We start from the raw sequence: 21,988 nt of genomic DNA, 5'->3' as shown, positions 1-21,988 counted from the left end.
ACTACCGACATGTGGCTCTTGAGTACTTGAGATATGGCTAGTGCAACTGAGAAGCTGGATTTTAATTTAATTTTAATTAATTTTAATTTATCATAGCTAGTGGCTTTCATATTGGACAGTGAAAATTATTATCCTAATCTATAAGTTTCATCAGTGAAATGTTATTAGGGCACATTGATGTCAGAAATACTCTTATTTCCCGATACCAAGATCTATTTTCTGAGGATTAGTGCCGCAACTGCAGCTTTTTTATCCTTAGGATAGCTGTGCTTCTGAAATGATTTTTCCTGAAAGCCAAAAATGTGATCAAACCAATTATGCCTTTTATGTGTTCTTTATGGCACAGATAGCTATGTAAATGATTTAGTTGAACATTTTAGGCTACAAAAGCCCTGTATTACTTTCAGCAGTGAACCTTTTGTTACTTTTTGGTGGTTATTTTTGCCCTTGATCCTATGCAAGTACTGATAGATGTTGCCAGGAAGTAGACCAGTTACATAAGTACTATAGAAACTTTTCAGGTCAGAGACTTTGCTGAAGAACAAAGAGGAAGCTACCATTTATTCAGTGCTTAGTGTCAGCCGTTGTGCTGAGCACTTTCTCCTGTGGATTATCTCAGTTACGTTGATGCCTTTTGTTATATAATCATGGAGGGTTTACTTCCCTATTGCTAGAGTATGTGTCTCCTTTATTGCCTTTTAGTTTCTGCCTTTGTGTTCTTTCTTTCCGGGTTTACCCGTTGATCTTGATTTTCTTTTCCTCAGTAGCTCTTTCTTTTTGGTATTTTTTCGAGTGTACCCAATTTTATACCATCATTTTGCCTTCAGAGCCCCTATGGCATCTTGACAGTACATCTTTCTGTCTGTAGACTGTTGCCTTTTTTAGGTAGGGTCTTAGGGGGCACATATTGAGCTCCTGGGCCATCACCCAGAGCTCTTTATTTGCTATCAGAGACACTTAGTTTAAAAAAATTCAAACACTTTTAAGATGAGTTGTTCTGTACTGAAGCAAATGTATTGTTTGCTTCCAAAATTCAAATTTCTGTCTTTTTTGGTAATCATTCTCTTGGTAAGTCTATAAATAATATCCCAGTTTTACTGTGTCAAGTATCTGCCTCCTAAAGAGAATAACTTTTTAAAAATAGAAAACACATAGGCAGAAGTTTTAGCTCTGTGCCAGAGAATGTATTACTAACAAGTTTTATTTTATTTAGTGTCAGAAGTTTGGCGAGTATCACAAAGATGATCCAAGTTCCTTCAGATTTTCAGAAACTTTCTCCCTTTATCCACAGGTGAGTAGACAAAAGATACATGTTCTTAGTGTTGACAGTAGCGTCGGGTCTCACTTTTCCTGTTGTCTTTTATTACTCATCTTATACGATTATTCTTTTGGTTAGGTTTTAAGTTTTGAGATAGCTAAGAAAACAGTATTATGGTTGAATAGTTAGTGAAAAGTAAGTAGTATTTTTATGATAACCTTCCTTATAGCATATATTTGTGGTGAGTAGAAATTTACACCAGAACCTTATCAGGGAGCACAGTTTGGTATGAAGCAGATTAGCTTTTCATCTGATAAAAAGGATCTAACTAATTGCAGTACTGCCGAAAGGAAGTAATTTTAACAATCTGCTAGTCTTATGGTATCGTTGCCTGAGGACAACTTTATGGAGATATCCCAGATAAATGAAAAAGAACCTTTATCTTACAGACCCTTTCTACTTGGATAGTGGAGTCTATCTGTCTGTTGTTTTGGTAGATATTCCCACAAGTATAGGTTTATATGATGAGTAATAGAGATAATATTTATTCAACTGAGTATATACGAAGTGCAAGTAATTTAGGAGAATAAAGATGGTTGACGTGGATTCTGTTTCCAAGGAGCTTTCATTTTGAAGGGTGAGATCTGAAATATATGTAAACAATGCAGAAAAGAAAGTGAGATTCAGTACTACAACAGAGGCACAATATTTAAAGGAAACTTTAAAGAATCCTTCCAAATGGATTATTTGGTATATCTTTATGGAAGAAGTGGTATTTTATTTTACCTTAACCTGGAAGGATGATTAATATTGAGATACGGAAATTCAAATTTTTACTCCTCACAAAAACTTTGTTTAAAGCTTCGACCTTCTTTTCAGAGATACTCTTATTTTTTGAAAATAGTTTATTGATCTGTAACCTAGAAACTCCATGTTTATAGGGGGAGACTTCCCCAAGACTCTTGTTGAGATTTTGGAGGATTAGAATAAGACAGTGTCTACTTGTCTTAATGGAGAAGGGAGTGGCTACCCACTGCAGTATTCTTGCCTGGAGAATTCCGTGGACAGAGGAGCCTGGCAGGCTATATATAGTCCATGGGGTTGAAAAGAGTCAGGCACAACTAAGTGACTGTCACTCACTCACTTGTCTTAAAGGAGGCAGCCCTTTGTCTTTTGAGAATTCTCGGATCTCACTTCATATCAGAAAATAGTAAGGGAATTGAGGGCATTAGTTTAAGTTATTGTTGTTTAGTCACTAAGTCGTGTCCAACTCTTTTGTGACCCTGTGGATTGTAGCTCGCCAGACTCCTCTGTCCTTGAAATTCTCCAGGCAAGAATACTGGAGTGGATTGCCATTTCCTTCTCCAGGGGATTTTCCATCCCAGGGATTGAAACTGTGTCTCCTGCTTTGGCAGGCGGATTCTTTACCACTGAGGCACCAGGGAAGCCCTCAGTCTAAATATTTGACTTAGATCCAAACAAGGGGTTTTTTCCCTAGTCTTGTTTTTCTTTTGAGTCATCTCTTCTACTTTTTAGTTGTTGTTGAGTTGCATTTTTAAGTAACTGACAGATATCATGGGTAAGATTCTGATAAATACAATTTAGAATGTTCTTATTGTAAGTTGTTTTTTTGTATTAATGGCTGTAATCAAATGTGTTCATAGTAGTAAACTTCTGTTGCCATATTAAAATCAGTTAAAGCTATCTCACATGTTTTATCTTGTAGTTTATGTTTCATTTAAGAAGATCTCCTTTCTTGCAAGTTTTTAACAATAGTCCTGATGAGAGTTCCTATTATCGTCACCACTTTATGCGTCAAGACTTGACCCAGTCTCTCATCATGATTCAGCCTATTCTGTACGCTTATTCTTTTAGTGGACCACCAGAGGTAAGAGGGGTAGAAAAAAAAATTGGTTTTGTTACTGTGCTGTCTGCTATTAAAGTAAAACAACTAGGTTTTTCTTGAAATATAGTTATTAAATGTAAGAATTTAATTCAAGCGTGAATATCTTGTTATTCATATGTACTCTTAATGTTTATGAGTGCTTACTATATGCTAGATAAAATGCTAGGCTATATTAGGAAATTATTAAAAAAATAAGCAGCTATAAGAGACTTTTTATTTATTAAAAAAATTTTTTTAACAGACTTTTTAAAGATCATTTTGTCTAGTCATTTGGTTGATAAAAATCCTGTCAGGCTCATGACTAGTCTTATGTCCTTACCAACGTCTGCAGGTGATGACGATTCTAGAAACTGTATTCTAGAGTTTAGTGTCTGACAATTAGGGCATTCTGTCTAAACAAAAGCTTTGTTTTAATACAGTCCCATTCTCCTATAGTCTTTTGGAACATAAGATACAGTTGATTATAAAGATATATACTTAGAAAAATGATAAAGCTATCTATTTTGCCTTCTTAGCAAACTGTCCCAATTATTTTTACCTATTTTCAAATAGATAGTTTTTCTGTTTCATGATTAAAACAATTTGTTTACTTAAAAGTATGTAATGACTATATTTGAAAATAATAACTTTAGGAAGGGTCAGTATAAAGAGAATATGATATCTATTTGTTAATGATCTCTAATGCTGCCTTTATTCACTTTTGTAAAAAAAATAGTGGGTAGAAAGTTATATTTTGTTGCCATTTTTTAAAGTAATTTGTCATAGTTTTTACTTTTCTAGAAAATGCATTTTTAATTGGTCTAGCTATACATTTGGTCTCATAGTTATTTGAATGAGGAAAGTTAAGTTTTAGAAATACCTTTTTTTTTTTTAAATTTCATAGTAATATATGTAAGTTGTAAACATCTGGAAAATGTCAAAAAGTCTTTAGAAGAAAAATGGAATTCCACTGCCTGCTACTGTCAGATTTCAAACTCGCCATTTAATCCATGAATCCCATTCATTTCTTAAGGCTTTGCATTTAAAGTTATCCTCTTTCTCTTCTGCATTGTCACTTCTCTCATCACCATCATTCTATTAACATAGAAACCTTAGTGTCACTCCTGTTAAACAAAAGCCCCTGGACTTCACATTGTCTCTAATTGCCGCCTCATTGCTCTGGTCCCAGTCACAGCTAAACGCAGAGAGTTGCTTGTTGTCCATATGTTCCCACGTTACATTCTCTTCTCAACCTATATTAGTCAGACTCTTGGCCCTGAGATTATTCTGAAACAACTCTTATAAAGGCTACCAAGCCCTCATCTTGCTGGAACTCACAACAGCATTTACCCAGTGAGGACTCTCCTTGAAAAACTTTTGGTCTAGGCTTCTCCAACGCCTGCAGCACCTGCTGATTTTCCTCTTCCTCACTGCCTGTTCCTTCTCAGACTCCTCCTGCTGGCTTCTCCCTTTCTGAACTCTAAATGTTGGTGTCGTCTGGGCTCAGTCTCTGGCTTCTCTGGATTCCCTTGAAGCGGTGCAGTCTAATCACATAGCTCTAATTGCCATCTTCATGCATGTGATACCCAAATTTATGTCAGTTCAGGCCACTTCCTTCTATTTCATATTCAGAACTATGTTTCCATCTCCAAATTTTCTCTGTCCCAAGCCTTTCCCCTCTCAGTGGTGCCACACACCATCAGACTTAGGAATCTATTCTCTGATTTCCTCTTGACTATTCTATTTTCAATTGTTATTTCAGTTTAGCGATTCCTCAGAAAATTACATTGAAACATCCTTTAAGAATTCATAATAGCAGGAGGTTTTAAGTAGTAAGATGATACATTTAAAAGATTTAAAAGATCCTAAAAAGATCAATTTTGTATTTTTAAGTAATTAATTTTTCCTTCTTCCTCTTTCATTATTATCCTCACATCAGCCGGTTCTTCTTGATAGCAGCAGCATTCTTGCAGATCGTATTCTCCTCATGGACACATTTTTCCAGATTTTGATTTATCATGGTGAGGTAAGATTCCCTTGTGTTTAAAGCTATGCATGTAGTTTCAGTAAAGTCTTTTAATTCATATTGCTACAAGTTTTCCTCCCTTTAATATATGAGTAGTGTCTCCTCTATGATAAACTTTATTTCCACTTTTATTAAGTTATGTGTAAAATGTGATTCTTCCTTTTGTGAATTTTTAGACTTAATTTGCAGTTGACCTGTCTGTGGTTGTTTTGTCTGTTTGTCTGCACATAATTGGAGAAATGAATTTTATACAAAGCATAGCTGTGAAAGTAAGAGTGAGCATATCATACCTTTGGGTTTTACCTGAAGACACTGAGAAGGGAAAAGTCAGTAGGCGGGCTTTCCTTTTTGTTATTTCATGTATCCATTTAAAAAGTATTCTGGGACTTCCCTGGTGGTCCAGTGGTTAAGACTCCATACTCCCAATGCAGGGGCTAGGTTTTATCCCTGGTCAGGGAGCTAGAGCCTGCATGGTGCAACTAAAACCCGACACAGACCCCATCCCCACCCCCCAAATATTCCACACGAAGTATTTAAAGTAAAAAAAAAAAAATTTCAGTTGATCTTAAAGATTCATTTAAAGCACAAGCTAATTAAAATTTGTAACTTAATTGGATAGGTAAATGATTGAAAAGAGCAGACTGAGTAGCAGTTGAGTTAATCTAGGTTATTTAGCATAACTCTATTCATTCCTGTATTTATTCATTCAGGCAGTATTTAAGTGCTTCCTCTGTGTGAGAAAGCAGTGAAATCTAGATGCTTTGAGAAATACAGATCTCCTTTTTCATAAACTTATACTCAAGCTTATAGTCTAGTATTCAGGTAACTTGTGCAGATATATTTTTCCAGTGTTATAACTGTAAATGATTTTAGATTTGCACTGTAATAGGGAAGGGGCTTTCCAGGTGGCGCTAGTGGTAAAGAACCCACCTGTCAGTGCAGGAGACATAGGAGATATAACCCAGGGTTCGATCCCTGGGTTAGGAAGATGCCCTGGAGGAAGGCAAAGCAATCCACTCCAATATTCTTGCCTGGAGAATCCATGGACAGAGGAGCCTGGAGGTCTGCAGTCCATAAGGTTGCTAAGAGTCAGATGCCACTGAAGTGACTTGGCACGCATGCACTCAGGGAAGATCTTATTCAAAATATCACTTTAAATATATGGGACTTTTAAAGACCTATTATTATTTTTAATTGATACCAGTTACTAGAGCTATTTAACTTTCAAGAATAATGCCTGTGATACCAGCTCTGTGACAGAGCTAGGTTTTTGATTATTTCTTTTGTTTTCGGTAGTTTTATTTCTTCAAATAGCTTGTTAACATGCATAAATGAGAAATCAGAAATTCAGATGACTGTTCCTCTGTTAAATATAGAGATATAAAGATATGCATTGATTGATTCAATTAACTTAGAAATCAAGCCAGGTTAAATCTTAGGATGATTTAATTAAATGGCGTTTTGGAGTCATTTACCTAAAAATATTGATTCAGATGCTCTTTTATAGGTATATTATCTTATATTATTGCTATTATTATTAAAGCTTTTACCTTTATGTATCTTGTGAGAATGTAACTCCAATGGTAAAGATTCATAATATAAGAGTAATTAATTTTGAAGTCTCTAGGAAATCTTGTGTACCTTTATTTATCATAAACTTAGGTAGATACCTTTTTGTTGTTGTTGTTGTTGTTCAGTCGCTAAGTCATGTCCGACTCTTTACGACCCATGGCCTATATAGCCCACCAGGTTCCTCTGTCCTTGGAATTCTCCAGGCAACAATTCTAGAGTGAGTTGCTGTTTCCTTCTCCATGGGATCTTCCCGACCCAGGGATTGAACCCTTGTCTCCTGCAGTGATTTGTGGATTCTTTACCACTGAGCCACCTGGAAAGCCCAGGGATACCTTTTAGATAACTTTAATATGATAAGTGTAGTGTTTTAAAATTTTTCTTCGTTATTATTTCTTTTTACATTTAAAGAAGAAATATCCTAATTTTGCATCTGTTTACTCAAGAATACTGAAATTAGTATTGTAACTTTAAAAAATTAGTAACTTAAAAATAAATGGGATAATAATCTATGATTTTCTTATTTTCTGATGATTGTTTCATTTGAAAAACAAATTTTTGGTTAGGCAAGAAAAAAAGTAATAATTCCTTTAATTGTTTTAAAATTAGACCATAGCTCAGTGGCGCAAGTCAGGATACCAGGACATGCCAGAATATGAAAATTTCCGCCACCTTCTGCAAGCCCCAGTGGACGATGCCCAGGAAATCCTTCACTCCAGGTTTCCAATGCCGAGGTACATTGACACGGAACACGGGGGCAGTCAGGTAATGCTCTTCATTTGTTTGCATGTGTGTTGCTGATTTTACAATGAGTTGTTCCTGTTTGCCTTCTGACATTAGTTTGAATAGACTGCTTCACCAGGCAAATGAAAAGGAAAGAGATGGGCAGATGGTTTCCAGAGGAAGGTATGCTTCCTTCTTGCCTTAGTTTTGAGAGCAGAGCAGTAAGATCATTGACTAGCTGACTACAGGTGGTGGTTTCTCCCATCTTCTTCCTCCAGCTCAGCTCTAGTAAAGAGCCAGGGTGGTGTTTTGGTGATATGCCAGCTTTAGTTGAGGAAGTAGATATGAACAACTTAGGAAATAATTTAGTGTACTTTTCTCAGATCTCTTTGTTTACTGACAAAGTCTATGAATATGAAGTTTATGGTAACATAATTTTTGTTTTCCTTATTCTATCATTTCACTTTTCTAGAAAATGTCATGTAATAGGAAAGCATTATGGCATTATAAAAAGGTGTGTAATTTTTAGAGTTATGAGGGTTAAATAACGTACATATAGCCTTTTTTGGCCTTACAGAAGACTCAATTAGGACCCCATAACATACACTCTTTTTTTTTTCTCTGTTTAAAAAAAAATTTTTTTTTGTTTATTATTTTTGGCCACACTGGGTCTTTGTTATAAAAAATTTGTTATAACAAATTTGTTATTTGTTATAAAAAAATAATAATTATTATTTTTTTTTACTTTACAATATTGTATTGTTTTTGCCATATATCAACATGCAACCGCCATGGGTGTACATGTGTTCCCCATCCTGAACCCCCCTCCCACCTCCCTCCCCATACCATCCCTCTGGGTCATCCCAGTGCACCAGCCTCAAGCTTCCTGTATCCTGCATCGAATCTGGACTGGCGATTTGTTTCTTATATGATATTATACATGTTTTAATGCCATTCTCCCAAATCATCCCCCCCTCCCTCTCCCACAGAGCCCAAAAGACTGTTCTATACATCTGTGTCTCTTTTGCTATCTCGCATACAGGGTTGTCGTTACCATCTTTCTAAATTCCATATATATGCATTAGTATACTGTATTGGTGTTTTTCTTTCTGGCTTACTTCACTCTGTATAATAGGCTCCAGTTTCATCCACCTCATTAGAACTGATTCAAATGTATTCTTTTTAATGGCTGAGTAATACTCCATTGTGTATATGTACCATAGCTTTCTTATCCATTCATCTGCTGATGGTCATCTAGGTTGCTTCCATGTCCTGGCTATTATAAACAGTGCTGCGATGAACATTGGGGTACACGTGTCTCTTTCAATTCTGGTGTCCTCGGTGTGTATGCCCAGCAGTGGGATTGCTGGATCATAAGGCAGTTCTATTTCCAGCTTTTTAAGGAATCTCCACACTGTTCTCCATAGTGGCTGTACTAGTTTGCATTCCCACCAACAGTGTAAGAGGGTTCCCTTTTCTCCACACCCTCTCCAGCATTTATTGCTTGTAGACTTTTGGATTGCAGCCATTCTGACTGGCAGGAAATGGTACCTCATAGTGGTTTTGATTTGCATTTCTCTGATAATGAGTGATATTGAGCATCTTTTCATGTGTTTGTTAGCCATCTATGGAAAGCTCAACTCTTGAATAACTTTTACTGCTGCTCTTAAATTCTTATTAGAGGTATATAAATTAATTATAGGTTATTGTAAGTTTTTTTCACTTGTTCCTAGAAAGTACAGACCTTGCTTTGTTTATTGATGTATCCCTAGTGCCTAGCACAGTATTACAAAGTAGGTAGTAGATATCAGTTAACTATTATTCAGAAATGATAGCAATTATTATTAGGGTTTTACTATATGTATAATAGAAGCTACTATACCCTATTGAGAATTTGCAAAGCTGATAACACTTTACATAACTTCTCTCATTTGATTCTCTAGCAGTCCAATTATTGTTTCCATTTTACGGGTAATAAAACTGAGACTTAGGTTACTTGTGGCCAAGGAAAACTGTAAATGGAAGAATTGGGATTTGAATCCAGATGTTCTATGCTGCTGCTGCTGCTGCTGCTAAGTCGCTTCAGTCGTGTCCAACTCTGTGCGACCCCATAGACAGCAGCCCACCAGGCTCCCCCGTCCCTGGGATTCTCCAGGCAATAACACTGGAGTGGGTTGCCATTTCCTTCTCCAGTGCATGAAAGTGAGAAGTGAAAGTGAAGTCGCTCAGTGGTGTCTGACTCTTAGCGAGCCTATGGACTGTAGCCTACCAGGCTCCTCCATCCATGGGATTTTCCAGGCAAGAGTACTGATTGGTTGCTATTGCCTTCTCTGAGGTGTTCTTTAGAAGTAGAAAAGATTTTGTATGGTACTAAATTTCAAATGATAGGACTGTCTTGTTCTTTTAATGTGAAATAATAATTTTTGAATTGTTCTCTCATTGATGTCTCACCGCATGTAGTGCTATATTCCTTTTCAATTCTGGTTATTATTTCATGATGATAAGGCATAGTGATAGATGGGCAAAATGTTGGGGAAATGCTCTCATGGAATAGCCTATAGTTTGAAAAAGTGAGAGTCATTGTTTGAAGTGAAAGAACATGTAGAGACTTTGAACCTTTGGAGACTTTGAACCTTTGCTGATGTTTCAGACCAGGTATTTGGTAAATGTCACACTAACTTTGTCATAATTGTTTCACACATACTCTTTATATGCCGAGTTTTGAATTCTGCAATTTGTATTTGTTACTGTAAATGTTATTGTGTATGTATGATTTGGAGAGGTTACACTTATTTGTACATATAGTGGTCTACATATTTCAAGATTTATCTCATTTTTTTAAAGTTTCATTTTAATAAAATTAATTTTATGAAAAGATATTAAATAGAATTGATTTTATATGGCATAATGTATTTGTTTAGCCTATTTTGACCAAATCTTATATTTGATGGATAATATTATTTCTTCTTTGCTTTTAAGGCTCGTTTCCTGCTTTCGAAAGTTAACCCCTCACAGACTCATAATAATATGTATGCCTGGGGACAGGTAAGTGTAAATAGCAGATCATGGAAATTATTTCTTTGTGTTTTTTATAGTTCGTTATTTTAGCGAAAGCTACATTTTTTGCCTTTGTTTTTGGTAATGGTTTCTGTTGGAAAAGTAATAAAAAAAAAAGGAGGTGAAAATAGAATTAACATTTGGTGGCACCACAGAAAATACAAAAGAAAATACAAAAAATATTTGATTATATCAAATATATAGAACCCTTTCATATTTCAAGCTTATCATGTTTCCCTTGAGACAAAAAGCAATAAAGTGTGTAGCAAATGAACTAGAAGGTGATGATTCAGACTTAATGCTAGGCTGTGAACCACAAAAGGCCACAGTACGCTCGGAGTGGTCAGGGATTGTGGTTGAACAAGAGAGGCTGGAGGCCTGGACATCATTATTAATATATTTTAATTTGGTAGAAATTCTACCTCTTGATACACTGCTGCTGCTGCTACACTATATCACCACTTATCAAGTGTCCAATCTGCAGGACTCTATATTGGTTACTTCAGGATCCCAGCTATCATCCCTGCCTTTGAAGAGCTTGTAGTCTCAGTTCAGTTCAGTTCAGTTCAGTCGCTCAGTCGTGTCCGACTCTTTGTGACCCCATGAATTGCAGCACGCCAGGCCTCCCTGTCCATCACCAACTCCCGGAGTTCACTCAGACTCACATCCATCGAGTCAGTGATGCCATCCAGCCATCTCATCCTCTGTCGTCCCCTTCTCCTCCTGCCCCCAATCCCTCCCAGCATCAGAGTCTTTTCCAATGACTCAACAGTATTAGAAATAAAACACATACCTAAGTCATTAAAAATACAAGGCAGATTAGGTTGTGTGCTTTTAGGAAAATTTAAAATGTTACGGGGGGATAGAGGAGAAGAAGGGGAAAGGGTCGCATGATGGCAGAATAGATATTTCCTTTAGAGTGCTTATGACTCCAATAAGTAGAAATTATGTGAGGAACGGAATTCTAGGTAGACGACAGTATGGACTAAGATAAAGAGTATATGACAGGATGAATAGTAGAACAATAAACTGGAAATGTTTAATTGTGAAGTCAATTATGGAGGCTCTTTAATACCAGGCTGAGGACTGAAGAGCTGGGTTTTTATTTGCTAAGTTATGGAATGTCATTGAAGGTTTTTGGCCAGAGGGCCAATTTTGACTCTTGGAGACTATAGTTGACTCTTAAGATTAGTTGGAAGCAGTCTATAAGTTGGAACTGTTTCTGCTGAAGTAATCCAATTGAGAGAGAAAGAAGATGAGATGGTGAAAAGGAATAGATGTGAGTTATATTTCGAGAGGAGACTCAGTGAGATTTGATTAGCAGTTGCAGGAAAGTAAAACTTACTCTGGGGCCAGACAGCTGTATGCAAAATCTGAATTCTGATCGGATTCTGGATTAGAGCAAACAGCTTATGAAGAACATAATTGGGATGATTTGTGAAATATATAGACTGTATGTCAGATACTAGTATAGTAATACATTTCTTAAGAGTAATAATGGTGTTGTGGTTATGTAGGTGATTGTCCTTGATCTTGGGAGATATATCCTAAAGTGTTTGGGGATAAAATATTGTGATGTCTTCAGCTTGCAAAAATGATTCAACAAGAAGAAAAAGAAAAGAAAAAATAGATACAAACATAAAATGCGGCAAAATGTTCATCATTGATTTTAAGTTTAGCGCTATGTTGGTATTCATTGTACTTTTTTTCTAAGGTTTGAATTTTTGAAAAATAGTTGAGGGAGAACAAGGGAATAAGGCGTTCTGAGCCTGGGTAACTGAGGAGAACGTGTGCCAGTAGGAATGAGCGTGAAAAGAAAACGTTTTAGACTTTGAGTTTGAGATACCATCTAGATGCCCAAATGAGCAGGCTGTTGAAAATTTGGGTTTGGTGGTCAGGGCAAGGATTAGACAAGTGATACTGAAAGCCATCACAGGGGATGGTTGTCCAAGGAGAGACTACAAAGGCAAAGGAAGGATGAGACAGAACCTTGAGGAAGTACAAGTGCTAGGAGTATTTTATACGTAATCAGAGAAGTGGAAGGAAAACGAGAAGAACACCATGTCCTAAGTGGTGAGGGGGAACTTTATAGAAGGAAGAAAAAGGGAGTAATAAATACTGAGATGTTGCAGATACTTGGTTTGAGGATTAGGCGGTTATTTGTGTCCTTGCTAAGCAGTTTTAATAGAGTCATTGTGTACAGGATAGATTGTTAAAGAATTAATGAGTGGTGAAGAAGTGGAGATCATTAAGTATAAATGATTCTTTTGCAAATTTAGCCTGAATGAAGAGTAGAAGGATGATTGTTATTAGAGTAAGGGCACAAAACTTATTTGTAGGCTAAGTGTAGGGAGCTAACGTTGGGGAGACCCAGAAGAAGAGTGTATGGGTGTTTAAGAGCCTCAGAAAGAGACAGTGTGATCACATTATGTGGAGTTTAAGCACTGGTAGGGAGGCAGGACATTTCTTTCTGCAAAAGCAAAGAGTGAGAAGAAGGGTGAAGACAGATTTTGAGGTGGAGAGAAAAACTCATTGAAGAAGCCTGTTTCTTTTCAATAATAGATTATTTGCTAGAGTGAGAAATGCTGGGGTTAAGGACTAGATAACAGAACAGGTTGCTGCTGCTGCTAAGTTGCTTTAGTCGTGTCCGACTCTGTGCGACCCCAGAGATGGCAGCCCACCAGGCTCCCCCGTCCCTGGGATTCTCCAGGCAAGAACACTGGAGTGGGTTGCCATTTCCTTCTCCAGTGCATGAAAGTGAAAAGTGAAAGTGAAGTCGCTCAGTCGTGTCTGACTCTTCGCGACCCCATGGACTGCAGCCTACCAGGCTCCTCCATCCATGGGATTTTCCAGGCAAGAGTACTGGAGTGGGGTGCCATTGCCTTCTCCAACAGAACAGGTTAAAAACAGCTATAAGGAATATAAGAAAGCAATAGAGGATGAATAAAAGACTTAGAGCAGTGTTGAGGGTCCATTTTATTTACTAACAGTTTCTTGAGCATGGTTCCATAATGTTCTTCAGCCATGCAGTTAGGCATTGCATCAAAGATGAAAGAACTGGGGCTAATTTAGAACTAGAGGTAAGAAAGATGGACACAGCAAAGAGAGGAGAATACTTGAGAGCATTGTTAAACAACTGACTATGGGGCCCAGGCTGATTAGAAGAGAAATAAAGCAATGATTGGAATTCAGGCCCTTTTCTTTGAATATAGTGAGTGAGTGAGTGAAAGTTGCTCAGTCGTGTCCAACTCTTTGCGACCCCATGGACTATACAATTCTCCAGGTCAGAATACTGAAGTGGGTAGCTTTTCCCTTTTCCAGGGGATCGTCCCAACCCAGGGATCGAACTCAGGTCTCCCCCATTGCAGGCAGATTCTTTTACCAGCTGAGCCACAAGGGAAGCCCAAGAATACTGGAGTGGGTAGCCTATCCCTTTTCCAGGGGAACTTCCCAACCCAGGAATCAAACCAGGGTCTCCTGCATTGCAGGCAGATTCTTTACCAGCTGAGCTATGAGGGAAGCCCTTTGAATATAGAGGTGCCTTAAAAGTTTGCCTTGAATTCTCTACATTTTAGAGAATTTTTTCTGGGTGATTGTATCCATTCTTGTGGCTTCAGCTTTCATTTGAGTCTAACTTGTAAGTCTCCATCTTTGCTTTGGCTTCACAGTGACCTGCAGACTGGAGTTTATAACCTCCAGGTGCAGAGCACTTGAGTTTCCTGTAGACATTTCATAAGCAGCATGCCCCAACTTGAGCTCTTTCATACCATCTTGTACTTACTGACTTGCAGGTTTTTTACAGAGGAGCCCACCATTCTCTCAGTTGCCAGGGCTTGGGACTTTAGTCATGTACATTTTCTCTCTTCTGCCCCTAATCATTGACTTATTTTCCCTGGCCATTCCCTCCTTTCCCCATCGCTAATCAAGGTTAGGCCCTTGTTACTCTTCACATAGACTGTTGGAATTACCTGCTGACACCGCTTCAGCCGTTTCCTCCCATTTTGGCACTGGTCAGAGTGGTATCCCTAAATCAGTTCTAAGTCAAAGCACTGCCTGGAAATCTTTAATAACCCCCTATTGAGTTACTCGGAGAAGGCAATGGCACCCCACTCCAGTACTCTTGCCTGGAAAATCCCATGGTTGGAGGAGCCTGGTGGGCTGCAGTCCATGGGGTCACTAAGAGTCAGACACGACTGAACGACTTCCCTTTCAGTTTTCACTTTCATGCATTGGAGAAGGAAATGGCAACCCACTCCAGTGTTCTTGCCTGGAGAACCCCAGGAACGGGGGAGCTTGGTGGGCTGCTGTCTATGGGGTCGCACAGAGTCGGACACGACTGAAGCGACTTAGCAGCAGTAGCAGCAGCATTGAGTTACTAAAAGCTCTGTATTGCTATTGAGGGTCCTTTGTAGTGTGCTCCACATAGCTTTGCCCACTTTTAGCTGCTATTTAGTCTTTTTAATCAAACTGGCCTTCCTACTGCACTCTGAGTGTACTGAGCATGTAACTTACATAGCAGCCATCCCTCAAGGCTCAGTTTTAAAAGTTTACTGACTCCATGAAACTTTTTCTGTGATTGTATGACTGGATATTATGGAATATCCCTGACCCTTCATTCCCCCTCTCTTTCCCCATCCATTTCTGATGGCACTTATTTTTCCTTTTAGAATATAAATTACTTGAGGGTAATAACTGTGTCACTTTCATTTTTGACTTTCCACAGTACCTTAAACATTAACACATATTGACTATAATACATCTGGACAGGAGAATAGAGATTAGAGTAGGGGAATCTGTGGAGATGCTTTAGGAGTTAAGAAGCTTTTGTGATATAGGTAGATAAATTGAGGCCATGGTCTAGAAGTCCTGAAAAGTGAGGAAGTTGTTTTTTTTTTTTTATAGCAAGGAAAGAACTTACTCCTGGAAATTGTTCAAAGGGTACATAGCACGTGTGAGAAAAATTTGTCTCCACATAATACATGTACATATAGATTTTCAATATCATCCCTCACCGTCTTCCACTTGGTAGGGAGTTGGGGGGGAGACAAAAAGCCAAGTATAATCCTGTGATGTGGAACTTTGGGCTACAGGATGTCCATGAGTTAGCCTTTCTTTTATACTTTAGTCGGTTGAGTATTGGTTTTGGTTCTGGATCCCACAAGTTAAGAGGAACTTATTTAAGAAAAGAAAACCACAAGAATATAGAAAATATAACACCGATAAATAGAGTTAATGAAAATAGTAAATAATGAATATGAGGGGGAAGTTAAAGGATACTTTAAAACAGTATTCATCAGGGGTCGTTTATCAATTGCACGTAGGGACTAGGTGAAGAAATGAGGGAAACTGGCTGCATAGAAGAGACCCTTTCAGTCTCAGTGTCAGAAACCAATGCCTGAGGGCGGGGTCTGTGGCAGACTAGGGCTTATGCAGAGGGTCCACAGATCTTTTTCCAGAGGGAGTAGTTGTTCCTCCCCTCCAGATGACCCTTGGTGTTCACGTAATTCAAGTAACAAAGTGTTGTGAGCTCACATTATGAAGTCCAAATAAAACATATCTCTTTGTGGCTGAATTTCTGCATTAAGAAAGCATGGTTTAGTTCTTGGAAATAATGACTTGTTCTTTGTTTTGGAGGATTTAAATTACAACATGGAGATGTAGATGGAAGGCTTATAAAGAACCTGTTGAACTGGCTTAAATGTTAGGGTTCTTGTTTATGCCTCTAATGTTCCTATTTCCAGGCAGTAATAATTAAGTTCCAGTTTAATTATTATAGGTCATATTATTTTAAGCTATGGGCAAATTGAGGTGGAAAACCATCATGGATGTATTTTTAAAGAGAAAAAGGGTACAGTTGAAAAATCAAGATCAATCAACTGGAAATTTTTGATAAGATTGAGTTGAGCATTAGTATTTATCATTTCAAATAAGATCACAGTATATAAATTAGAAGACCCGTATATATTTTGTCTGGTCTAGGAGAACTAGATCTGAGATTGGTGAATTGAGGTAGAAAGGCATCAATCCATGTGTTGTTCTGGGCTGGTAGTTGAAAATTCTGCAAGTTACTAAACTTTCCTATGCCTTCTTTTCCTTATCTATTATAGAGTTTAATGACACATACTTGATATGCCCAGTAATACTCAGTAAATATTAGTTATTAGTTTTCCTTGTTATCACTGGAGAAAACAGTCTCTCTCTAAAGATATTTAAGATAGGAAAGAAAACCAATAATAATATAACCTATAATAATTAAACTGAAACTTAATTATTACTGCCTGGAAATAGGAACATTAGAGGCATAAATAAAAGCCCTAACATTTTAAGCCAGACCCTGAAGGAGGGAGATCATTTCATTGGGTGAATATGATGGAGAAGGAAATCCCAGGCCAAGGAACAAACATGCGGTATCGTTTATCTTATTCACTCATTCATTTATCCATCCACCCATCCATGTATTCAACTTTGAAAGCATCGTCTTTGGAGATACTTAAATATGCTTTGTTGTTATTAAAGGAGTTCTTTTTATTCATTTGATAAAACCTTGTTTAAATATTTTCAATCATTCGGTTAAATTATATCCTTACACTATATGGTGGTTTTAATTACATTATCAGGTCTGTCTCTCCTTAGGTTATTTTATAAAGTTTTTTCCTCAAAGAGGAAGTTAAAAGCAGTTTGGATTTCTTCTCATTATTACATTTTAGAAAATATAATAATCTTTTCCAGAAATGCCATCTGGTTTAGGAAAATTGAAGAATTAGTCACAGTTATACCTTTGGGGCAAGCTGGCATTTGATCCTATCTTTTATGAATAGAATCTTATGAAAACAAAACAAACAACTCCTTTTAGATTGGTTTAAAACTATTTCAAAGATCTTTCAGTCCATGTTGAATTAGTTCATGTGTCTAAAAACAATGAAATTTTGGTCTGCTGTATTTAAATCAGTGTTTCTCAGTCTTTATATTTTGTTAAATTTGAAAGCATCCCTTTTTTGTAATGGTGTTTGAAACGTCAAAATTAAGTAAATGTGATAATTAGGAGTAAGAAAGAAACCAAGAGCCTAAGGTTTTTCTTGACATATGACTTTTATAAGAGAAATTATGTTAATATTTTTATAGATAATAATAAGCTGAATCTGCACTGTTTTAGTCATTATACTAAGATTTTCATAAACTCTTATTTATTAAAACACTCTTGTGAGGTGAGTACTGTTAATCTTATTTTTCAGAAGAGGAAATTGATGCTTACGTAGATTAAGTAACTTTCCTCAAGTCACATAAACTGTGACAAGGGTTTGGATTTGATCCTAGGTCATTCTAACTCCAGAATCTGAACTTTTAACCATTAAGCTAAATTGATGATTGAAATTTAGGGAGTTAACATGATACCCAAGCATTTTGCTAAAAATTATGAAATCTAATACCTTAGTTTTCTTTTTGTCAGAAATCAAGAATCCAGTATAAGTATTATCCATGGATAACCTGAAGGGGGCACCGCTGCAACACTGCTTCTGTGATGGTGCTGGAGGCCTCTGATGCTGTAGTGCTTCATATACTAAATGATATGAAACGTGGCCCTTTCTGCCCAATCCTGGGTGTATGTTAAAGAGAAAAAGGGTACAGTTGAAAAATTGAGATCAGTCAACTGGAAATTTTTGATAAGATTGAGTTGAGCATTTAGTATTTATCATTTCAAATAAGGTCACAGTATATAAATTAGAAAACCCATATATATTTTGTCTTTACTAGGAGAAATAGATCTGGGATTGGGTGAAGAATGTGTAAAGTGGAAAAAAAATCAGGTATAATTATAGGAAGAAAAAAAGGAGCTATTGGCTTATTACTAGTTTAAGTCACATTTTTGATACCTTACTTCCTATGTTAACTATGAATGTAGAATAAAATATAGAATAAAATATAATAAAACTATATATGTAGCTATAAAAGAATAGATTTTCTAAAATAGATACTAATGTTATAGGCCACCTGCGTGTGTCAGGTATTGTTCTATTTGCTTTACACAATTTAACTCATTTAATCAATATGACAGCCATGTGCAATAGGTTCTGTTCTTATCTGTATTTTACAAATGAGGAAACTAAGACTCAAAGAGCTTAAGTCACTTCTTCAAAGTCATACAGGCAGTAAGCAGCAGAGTCAGGATTTGAGCTCAGTCTGCCTGGCTCCAGTCTCTAAGCTCTTAATTCCAGTGCTGTTGTCTCCCTTCATTATGTAGTTTTTCAAGTTCTTATGAATTCACCTATGAAAACACATAATAAAATTGATTTTCCTTTTCAGGAGAGGTTATGGCATGTCTGTGGCTATGCCAGATCAGAACCACAAGAGCTGGAAATTCTTATCTCATGTTTGCCACTAATTTGCAGATATCCTCTGAAAATTACTGAATTTCCTTATTTTAGACTTTTATATATACCTGTAAATAAGAAATTGGATATCAGGTGAAGAATTTAAAAATCCAGATATAAAATACTCCAGGAAACTTTCTTGCTACAATAAAATTTCATTCTTGGTGGATTGGATTATTAAAATCATTTCATCAACACAGTTTTTATTAAAATAGAAGTCAGGAATTTTCCCTAACTTTAGAACCCACAAGAATCAATGAAAATGACTTGAATGAAAATATATGTGTGTTTTATTTAAAACATGATATAAATTCTCTTCCTTCCAGCTGGCAGTTCTGCCAAAATATATGTAATTGAAATTTTATTTTAGTAAACAGGCAGCAATGAAGGAGGCTTACTTCTTAGTAGAGATAAAAGCACCAATACATTCAAGACAAATGAACACTTTAGTACTTTAAAGACTAAATTGGATATGGAGCTATTTTAATGCCAATTGATGAATTGCAGTACAAATCTGACTCTGACCACTTGGGGTTAGTGCAGACCCCGAAAGTCAAAGGACATGGTCCACAAACAAGACCTACCCTATTCAGATACCAGCCGAAAGTCGAATCCCAGGTTACCCACATTTCCGACCAGCTGGCTACAAATTCATGTTTGGGGGTGGTGAGAAAGGGAGAGTGGTCGGATGGGAGATGGGTGGGTGGGGTAGATAAGAGGATGGGTTCCCACAACCCCCTATCAGATTTGGAAATTCCCTAGAACAACTCACAGAACTCAGGAAAGCACTATATTTATGATTACAGTTTTATTATAAAACTGATAATTCCTTTTCCCATGGAATCGGGGTTTGTCACCCTCCCAGCTGATGTATTGATGTATTTATTCCTCAAATAGGAATCTCCACTTGGCTCTGGTATCCAGTGGGGTTTTTTTTTTTTTTTTTTTGCCTTTGCCTTTGTTTTGTATGATTGATTGAAAATCTAGCCCCCCCCACCCCCCACACCATCCCTTCCTCCCTGGAGGTCAGGCTCTCTTAAAGCCCAGCCATCTAATTACATGGTTGATCTTTCTGGTGACTGGTCCCTATCCTGAGTCATCTCATCTCACAGCATAAACTCTAGTGTGATCTGAAGGGCTCATGAATAACAGATGCTGCTGTCGGGTAATTCCAAGGATGTAGTCTCCCCCCTCAGGAATCTGGGACAAAGACCAGTCGGATTCTTTATTATACAAGAACATAGACATTATTCTGCTTAAAATGATTTCCTTGTCTATTTTTTTTTTTACACATTTGCTTATACATTTTAAGGTATCATCCTTTGTTTTTGATTATAGCAAATATCTTTGTTTTCTTCTAGGAGTCTGGAGCGCCGATTCTCACAGATGATGTTAGTTTGCAAGTGTTTATGGATCACTTGAAAAAACTTGCTGTGTCAAGTGCTGCTTGATGTGCTGAACTTAATAAGATTGAGAAGATGAAATAGTATTTGTTTCTTTTTTTCTCTTCTTTTCAGTTAATCTGTGGAAATCAAGAGAGATCTCTGTAGACTCTTTGTATTAGTATGGTTTGAGACAGCATTTGGAAAAATGTTCATGTTTGTAGATTAAGCTAGAGTATAAGAGCAATACGAACAAATTTGTTTTCCTTGCCACAGTATTATAACTGGTTTTAGAAATTTGAAGTCTTTATAACTTCAGTTCAGTTCAGTCGCTCAGTCGTGTCCGACTCTTTGCGACCCCATGAATCGCAGCACGCCAGGCCTCCCTGTCCATCACCAACTCCCGGAGTTCACTCAAACTCATGTCCCATCTAGCTCGTGATGCTTTATAACTTAATTATGTTAAAAGTAAAAACAGCGTCTGCCTTGCACTGCAGGGATATAGCTCATTTGTATGTTGCAGACAAATTCAAAGTGGCACTGAATGTTCCTGACTTTTTGAAAACTTGTTTCTTAATTTTAACCAGAAAGTAAACAAAATCATCAACAGTAATGATAAATGTGAACATTTTTGCCTATTCATTGAATATTTTTCCATGATATTCAGCACTTATGTATACGCTTCTTCTGTACTTACTCTGTTAAGGCAGATATATTTTTATGATGACTTGTTTAGGAATTATTTGACTTTATATATGGTAATTTTCATGAAGATAATTTAATGTTTTTGGTCATTTGAAAAAAATAGTTTAGAGATGAAAGTTTTTTTGGATGACAGTTCCATAATTGATAACATGTGAAATTCCCACAAAGGACCCAACTATGTGATTAAACATATTTTTTTTAATAAAGGGAAATAGAAAAGAAATAGTTTCGTCACAGTACATTTTAGAAAGGCTTTGCAGTAAAAAGACTATTGTAACTTCTAAACCAAATTTAATATTCACTGCATGCTTTTGTTATTTCCTTTTGTTTATCTGAGGTAAGTTTTATATTATATCCTTCAGTATTTTAAACTCTTGGGAGTTTACACGCTACTTTCTGTTTTTGCTTCCATTTCGTGAACAGTTGTAGTTCTTATTGAAACAGTATTATCTAATATTTTGTTGAATTTTATCATGTGATGATGCTCAGTTCTCTTGATTTATTCATTAGTATCATTCACTTTTACCTTTTAAAGTTTACTTGTAGCACATGTTTACATTGCTAAAGCCAGATATGTTTGACAATGAAATTTACATCAAGTACTGCAATAAAAGGTGGTGCTACCATATGGGCTTAGCAGGACTGCGAGGATTGTATTTGCATGAACACAATCATTTGATGGTAAAACAGATACTTTAAATGAATTGTTTATATGTTTTATTTGATTAGAGTAAATAAATTGCTCTGTTCCATTTTATTTGAACTATGATAGGTCTAAATACCAATAAAATATACATTTGCTCTGTTTTCCCGCTTATTTTGAAATCTAGTAAGCCTGAAAAGCCTAGTGTAAAAGTAGAGCATTTATAAAAACTGATATTGATGGATTAAAAAGTCACTTATTTAAAAAAAAAAACAGCTTTATTGAGTTTTAATTCAAGATAAATTCCTTTTAAATCTGATAAAAATCCTCCAAAATTTTTCTTTTGCAAAAATGAGAACAGATACCTCAAT

The 21,988-nt window shown here is 36.6% G+C and overlaps 1 protein-coding gene across 11 annotated transcripts in view; it reads left to right on the top strand.

Moving 5' to 3' along the window:
- Nucleotides 1-21,781, top strand: part of SEC23A (SEC23 homolog A, COPII coat complex component) — a 59,530-nt gene extending 37,749 nt beyond the window's left edge. For all 11 annotated transcript variants that reach the window (XM_055555405.1, XM_055555403.1, XM_055555400.1 and 8 more), the window contains 6 exons: nt 1,214-1,291; nt 2,985-3,146; nt 5,083-5,169; nt 7,348-7,503; nt 10,441-10,506; nt 20,249-21,781. In XM_055555405.1, the coding sequence (XP_055411380.1) occupies nt 1,214-1,291; nt 2,985-3,146; nt 5,083-5,169; nt 7,348-7,503; nt 10,441-10,506; nt 20,249-20,338 (639 nt within the window). In that variant the 3' untranslated portion in view covers nt 20,339-21,781. The remainder of the gene's footprint in view (nt 1-1,213; nt 1,292-2,984; nt 3,147-5,082; nt 5,170-7,347; nt 7,504-10,440; nt 10,507-20,248) is intronic.
- The last annotated feature ends 207 nt before the right edge of the window (nt 21,782-21,988 follow it).

This window comes from Bubalus kerabau, chromosome 19, assembly GCF_029407905.1.
Source record: "Bubalus kerabau isolate K-KA32 ecotype Philippines breed swamp buffalo chromosome 19, PCC_UOA_SB_1v2, whole genome shotgun sequence".
NCBI classification, from domain to species: domain Eukaryota; kingdom Metazoa; phylum Chordata; class Mammalia; order Artiodactyla; family Bovidae; genus Bubalus; species Bubalus kerabau.
The sequence above is the reverse complement of the archived record's forward strand: the minus strand, read 5'-3'. Positions and strand labels throughout refer to the sequence as shown.